Source organism: Notothenia coriiceps, unplaced genomic scaffold, assembly GCF_000735185.1.
Source record: "Notothenia coriiceps isolate Sejong01 unplaced genomic scaffold, NC01 NC01_scaffold00014562, whole genome shotgun sequence".
Classification (NCBI taxonomy): domain Eukaryota; kingdom Metazoa; phylum Chordata; class Actinopteri; order Perciformes; family Nototheniidae; genus Notothenia; species Notothenia coriiceps.
In genome coordinates this window covers 1-7,166 of record NW_011347263.1, presented here as the reverse complement: position 1 = coordinate 7,166, position 7,166 = coordinate 1, and the positions used below count along the sequence as shown (strand labels likewise).

Genomic DNA, 7,166 nt, shown 5'->3' with positions numbered 1-7,166 from the left:
TAAAGAGTGACGCACACAGCTGGGAGACCAGGGGACACTAAAAAGTGACGCACACAGCTGGGAGACCAGGGGACACTAAAGAGTGACGCACACAGCTGGGAGACCAGGGGACACTAAAAAGTGACGCACACAGCTGGGAGACCAGGGGACACTAAATAGTGACGCACACAGTTGGGAGACCAGGGGACACTAAAAAGTGAAGCACACAGCTGGGAGACCAGGGGATACTAAAGAGTGACGCACACAGCTGGGAGACCAGGGGACACTAAAGAGTGACGCACACAGCTGGGAGACCAGGGGACACTAAAAAGTGACTCACACAGCTGGGAGACCAGGGGACACTAAATAGTGACGCACACAGCTGGAACGCTTGGTGACGTTCAGGATTATAAAGCTGAACAACTGTCTCTGTCTCAGAGTTATTCTGTCTCATAACTGTAAGTGTTCGTCAGTATATCTCAAATGACTAGGTTAGCTACGTTTGCTAGCTAGCTTACAGCAGAAGGAGTCATGTGATCACATTGTTAAAATAAGCCCATAAAACATTTTAGGTAAGTTTCCAGCAACAGAGACAGTTGTCCAACTTTATAATCCTGTGTGCGTCACTTTTTAGTGTCCCCTGGTCTCCCAGCTGTGTGCGTCACTCTTTAGTGTCCCCTGGTCTCCGTTGTGTTTTCAGCTTCTTGCAGCGTTTTGTATTTACAGCGTTTGGTTTCTGCAGCTTTTAGTAAACGCTGTGCATGTTTCCTCAAGTTGGTGAATGTCTTCTAAATGCTGCATGTGTTGTCAAGTTGCTGAAGATGTTTCTTCATTTGCATGTGTTTTGGGTTTTTATATTTGCATCGTCTCTGAAGCTGCATTTTTCCCCATTGTCAAATCAAATGACATTAAAAGCATGTAGAGCTATGTTACGGCCGCCGCCTTCTATCTGCCCATTAACCTGTCTATAAGTGTTTGCAGCTGTGTATTGTATATCTATATGATATGTGCCGTTGCCCAGACGCCATTGGATGCCAGCTTCCTGTCCCTCCCCTAGTAGGCGTGACCGAAGATCTGGATTGGAGCATGCCGGGCCCGACTCTCCAATCCCCGCAGACACCTTCCGGAGACAACTACAAGACCGTGTGCACCGTGTTAGTCCACAGAGATTGTTTGCAATCCGCCAAAAGCAAGAGAAGTAGTCGACAGAGGTCTGCATCTGTGGCAGACGTCTCTTGGCACTCTCCCTGTATATTCTGTGCTTAACAGTGGTTAACTAGGTTGTGTGTGTATTTGTGCTTGTTAGTGTAACTCTGTTTATCTATATAACATGTGTGATTTGAAAATTGTTTTAAATGCTGCCAAGAAAAAGCTAATGATGTTCTCGAAAGCAAAAGCCAAGGTCTTGAACCTTTTTGAAGGTTGAGGTTGAATCTGTGTCGCTCTCTTTTAAACCACACATTGTGGAACTCTTGAAAAAATTAAGAATAAAATTAGGTTTTTTCTTTAGAAACAAGTCTTGTTTTTCCTATGAGGCCAAAAAGAGACTAGTGTCTGCAACCTTTCTGTCTGTGCTGGATTATGGAGATGTGGTTTATATGAATGCATCTTCTCAGTGCCTTCACTCGCTGGACACCGTCTACCACGGTGCACTGAGATTCATCACAAACCTCAGATCCTTGACGCACCACTGCAATCTATACACTCGTGTTGGATGGTCTTCCCTGACCACGCGTAGACTGAAACATTGGCACATCCTTATATATAAGGCTATTCTTGGTGCTCTTCCCCCTTATCTAAGTGTGTACATAAATAAAAAATGCACTGGATCCTATCGGCTTCGCTCAGAGAACTTTTTCCTTTTAACTGTACCAAAGGTCCGTACTGAACTTGGGAAAAGGGCGTTCAGTTACGCTGCCCCTCAAGCTTGGAACCTGCTTCAAACTGAGCTGAAACTCAGAGAGCTGGTCTCATTAGAAACACTCAAAGCAACTTTAACTGACCTTGAAGCAGGCCGCTGTGTCTGTAAATGCTTTGGCTAAACTTGGTGTATGACTGTGTTGTGATTGTGTGTTTTTTAATTGTTTGTAACTGTAAAACTGTCTGAAACTGTGCTGTTACCATTCTTGGGCCAGGACTCTCTTGAAAAAGAGATTTTTAATCTCAATGAGACCTATCCTGGTTAAATAAAGGTAAAATAAAATAAATAAAAATACTTCAGACTACACATGAGAATAAAACGCTTTTTCTTGAATTTGTATTGAACTAATAGATGTACTCTTATTCAGAATGCATGCAAATAATAAGATGCTAATATTAACAGGGGAAAATAGCTAGCCTTGATCTGTGTGAAGGAAATTCAATCTCCACTCACTGCCCTCGGTTTATGGTAAAAGAGAAATGTGTTTGGATTTTTCATTTATTATCATAAATGTAAATTAGTGATCAGTGAAGTCCTGGTTTAAGGTTTTGAATAAGGGGGAAGTCCATTGCTACTGATGAAACAACTCGAGGAAATTTAAAGGAATGTGCGACAGTTGCCTGCATGCGTCATTAGAAACCAAAGCGGTAACCACAAGACTAACTGAACAAATAGCACTGTAGTGAAGGTAATGGCTCACACAGAGCAATGTTCAGGGTTTTTCATCCCATAACAAAAATACTCAACAAAAACAGAACTTTCAATATAACTGAATCTACCAGACCAATGGCCGCTTGTGGCTAAAGGAGAAATACATCAAGAAGTCTACCACTGTGCAGCCTACATTGGAAAATGAAAATCCAATTAGCTTTTCAAGCTCTCAGGCAGACGGTACCTTAAAGTCATATGTGTAGTTGGTGTAAGGCATCAGATTGCTGTCGTAGGCGCTCTTCAGCTGGAAGCTGTGTGTGATGCTTCCGTCTGAGTTGCCATTCTTGCCGTTGCAGTTGAAGTTGGTCAGACATTCATTGTAGCGTAGCTCCTTGAAGTCCTTGTGGTTGTCGGCCACTCCTCCGTTGCTCAGGAATTCCACCACACCTGGTTTATTGAAAAAGGTAACGTTTTTATTTCAAAAGGAGTACCACAGTAATCAAGCAAATATCTATATATTTGGATAAAAACTGTGACGGAGGACGATTGCCCAAAGGATTATATTGCAGACGGTTTAGCAGCTGCAGCTTGCTCGCTCAATGCTGGACACATTTCTGGATTTGTTGTCCAAATTGGTAACTTTCACACAAAACATAGACTTGTAATATCCAAGCAGAACAATACTGAACCGAGGTTCCTGTAAGAGTGACAGTCGTACCGGAGTCGGGCAGCGAGTTGAGGTCAGCACACAGGACGATGGGGATGGAGGATGGGTTGGAGGCGGGCGAGCCGGTCGCCATGGAGCTCGAAGCCCTTTCAGCGATGCTCTTCAGCTCCGACAGGAACATCATGGTTTGGATCAACTTGACATCCGAGTACTCGGGGTCCCAGTGCATGTGGGCGTTGGCCACCAGGATCAGCTGCCTCTCCTGTGGCACCTTCACGCCTGAAAACAGAGGAGAACATTGGATTATGAAGACTTTTAAGGAGTGAAAAAACTGTGGAATTAAATTCAACTTTCAACATTCACATGTGTATGTAGAAACCCCCCCCAAAAAAACCTGGTCTTATTATGGCGAGTTTGGTTACAGTAAAGCACAGAGCGCTGATGCAACTTTAGAAACTCAGAATTACTCTCAATGTAAAAATAAAACCATTAAAAGGAAGAACGGGGTTTACGTATTGTAATCCTAGTTATATAAGCACAGGCTACTGTACTCTATGGGTACTACTCTCTATCATGCTATGCGTGCATTCACCTACTGAGTTGCATAAACGTAGCCGGCCAATCGGGGCGAGCCTACCTGAATGCGCGCGCGGGCCCACAGTATATAAGGCGGCTACGCCCCCCGACAGTCTTCCTACACCCTCTTCAGCGAGCGGCATAGGAAAGACAGGGCCCCCAGGTGCCCTGTATGGGGCTTACTGCGCACCATGTTTCCCGGGTCCCTAAGGAGCATGGGAAAAAACATAAGCGCTTTATGTCCAGGGGGGGTCAGATACCTACTGACCCACAGCCCCCCCCCCTCTCACCAGTCATGTGTTGCCCCGGCAAGCACAGACGACGAGAAGGAGCCAGACATGTCCGAGAGATAAAACTTTATGAAGGGGGGCCTGGCGCAGACCAAGACGCCGCCGTGCATATATCTTCTACACTCACGCCGCTGAATAAGGCTGTTGACACAGCCACAGCCCGTGTAGAGTGTGCACGGACCCCAGGGGGGAGGGCTCTCCCCGCCCTTCCATAGGCATGTGTAATGCACTCGCAGAGCCATCCTGTCAGGCGCATCTTGGAGAGAGCTTTTCCAGCCACACCATCCCCAAACAAAACAAACAGCTCTTAAGTGCGGCTAATGGCAGCCGTGTACTCTACATGCAGCATACGGCTGAGTTGCGCTCTTTCCTCCTCCAAGCGGCTGAAGCGCTGCGTGACCGAGGTGATCGATCCCAAGAGCCCTTCCGTGGATACGGGGGCTCCAAGGAGATCATCACGCGCCTTCCTGGAGAGCGCCTTGAGTCCTAACCAAACGTGGCGTGATCCCACTGTGGCCAGGGACATCACACAGCCAGCTGTGGCGGCTACACCATGGACCAGATTATAAATGTTCCCGATGCAGCGGTCCGAATAATCACTCCGGTCTTCCTGCTGAGGGATGACCAGCGAGACCCCTAACACGCCCAGATTATTGGCCGGTTTTCTCCCCTCCGCCCAACCTGCTGCCTGTGGGAGCAGATGGGCCGCCAGGCTCTAATCGAGGGGGGGCACACCGGGACACGCTGTGTCCGTGCAGCCCTGCACCCTGAGCAAATCCGCCATGCCTGCCACCGGAGCCCTCGTCCTCAGAGGGTGCCGCCACGTTGCCCCCACACACTGCCAGATATCTGGCAACGGGAGCGAAACAAAGGCCGGCTGGGCTGGCTAAACCGGGCCATAACACCCCTGACGGGCAGATCTGCGCGTTGGACCCTCGTGGACGCCGGACCCAGAAGCGCCGACAACGAGAAGTCCTCGTCTTCTTCCTCCTCGACAAACGGGGCCGCCCAGCTCGTCAGAATGGCGAACACGGACGGCACCTCCTCGGCCACCTCCTGGTCCTCCATTTTGACCACCTTGAGCTCCACCTGGTCCTGTGCCTCGTCCGGCGAGACATAATGCTCCTGGAAGTGTTCCAGGCGATGCTGGCGTCTGATTCGCGGGAGCGCACGACAGGCACTGCAGGACTGAGAATGTTTGCTGCCCTCCACCGCGTGGTCGGGCCCCAAACACTCAAAGCACCAGCGGTGGGGATCAGTGCCCGCAATTAAGCCCGGGCATGTAGGGCAAGGCCGATGTTCGAGGAGTGGTGAGTCCATTCTTTCACTTTCTTCTATCTATCTTCTCACGTTTAGCTTCAGTTGTTGCTGCTCGCTGAAGAGAAAAAGGATGACGGTCGGGGAGTGTAGCCACCTTATATACTGTGGGCCTGCGCTCGCATTCAGGTAGGCTTGCATGAAAAACATGAAATGTTTATTCAACTAAAATAAATATTCTTTACACATTTAACAGTGATTTCTCTTCCCATATCAATCCATTGAAGGACATTTAATGTCGACGTTGACACCTTGATTTTGCCATGTTACTTTAATTTATTTAGAACAAATATTGTCAGATTGTTGATCATAAGGTGACTGCAACAATATAGATGTATTTTTGGTTACACTACTTTTGCTACAGCTAAACCCTGGATCATTGTATCAATGTTACAAAACAAAAACACTTTTTAACTGTTTAACTTTAAGCTACAAATGTCTGAGGGTCAATAAGTGGATTAACTGTATTGATTACTTGTGTATTCAGTTATAAGGATCAGGATTTGCGGTAATTGTCTGTGTTAAAAATATTTGGGTGGTGGACTGTTGAACAAGAAAAGCAATGAAGATGTCTCCTTGAGCTCTGTGAACTTGTTATGACATGTTAAATTCAAAAGATATATTTGACATATTAATTGGTAAACATAAAAAATATTTCTTTACTCTCCCGGTGGGCAAAAATGGGATGTTTCTGTGAAGTTGGACAACTTGCAGGCCTAAAAGGTGTGGCCTAGGTTTATTTATGTCAAATTCTTTGTTTTTTAAAAGTGGTTCTTACCATCGGAGAACATGTCCTTGTTGACCTCGAGCAGGACGGCCACACCGATGTTGTCTTTGGTCATCACGCGGTTCAGCATGACCTCGGAGCCCTCAGAGTTGGCCATGGCCACCTGGTTGAACTCCACAGTGTGTTTCTGGAGCAAAGTAAACCTGCAGGAGTATCCATAAAGCAGCATTAATATTGAAAGTATTCAGTGTAAAGTCTCGCATTAAATCAGCTGTTTTATTAATGTTCCCTTTTTCCTTCAACAATAACTGTTTTTTTTGTCAGAAATTAAAACGCTAAATGTGTTATTCAAAGTTAAAGTTTTGTCCCAAAAAGACTTTCAGAACTAGACCCGAGATCATTATTCAACCACATTAATGCAATCAGGGTCTATACATCTAGTTTGTCCATTGTTTGGGGGGCCTCTGCTTTCTACTCTTTCTACTTGTTCCGATTAACCCAGCTTCCCCAAATGTCTTTCTTTTTGGTGTCTATATACGCCGGGATCCGGAGTCATGGATGATCCTGCGGTCCTGTGTCATGGATCGCGAGTCCTGGATCTTGAGTCGTGGCTGTGGTCCTGGATCATAAGTCCTGGATGGATATCCTCGTGGATTCATCTTCCTATTATACACACATGTATTTCCAAACATTTGGACTACCTATGTTGCAAATGTATTATCTTTTCAATTTACACACGGCATCTATTGCACGTCTGTCCGTCCTGGGAGAGGGATCCCTCCTCTGTTGCTCTCCCTGAGGTTTCTCCCATTTTTCCCTTTAAACTGTGGGTTTCCTCTGGAAGTTTTTCCTTGTACGATGTGAGGGTCTAAGGACAGAGGGTGTCGTATTGTCATACTGATATTCTGTACAAACTGAAGTCCACTGAGACAAATGTAACATTTGTGATATTGGGCTATATAAATAAACATTGATTGATTGATTGATTGATTGATTGTGTACAGGCGTTGATGGCGGAAGAAGGTGCCGACACTGATG

The 7,166-nt window shown here is 46.2% G+C and overlaps 1 protein-coding gene across 1 annotated transcript; it reads right to left on the bottom strand.

Annotated features, from left to right (window-relative positions):
* Positions 1–2,780: 2,780 nt before the first annotated feature.
* On the bottom strand, positions 2,781–6,331 carry LOC104948553 (CCR4-NOT transcription complex subunit 6-like; the record flags this gene model as incomplete). The annotated part of the gene is made up of 3 exons (XM_010774753.1): positions 2,781–2,998; positions 3,270–3,497; positions 6,180–6,331. Coding segments are annotated over 3 exons (598 nt in total), but the record flags the coding sequence as incomplete, so codon positions are not given.
* Between the last annotated feature and the right edge of the window lie 835 nt (positions 6,332–7,166).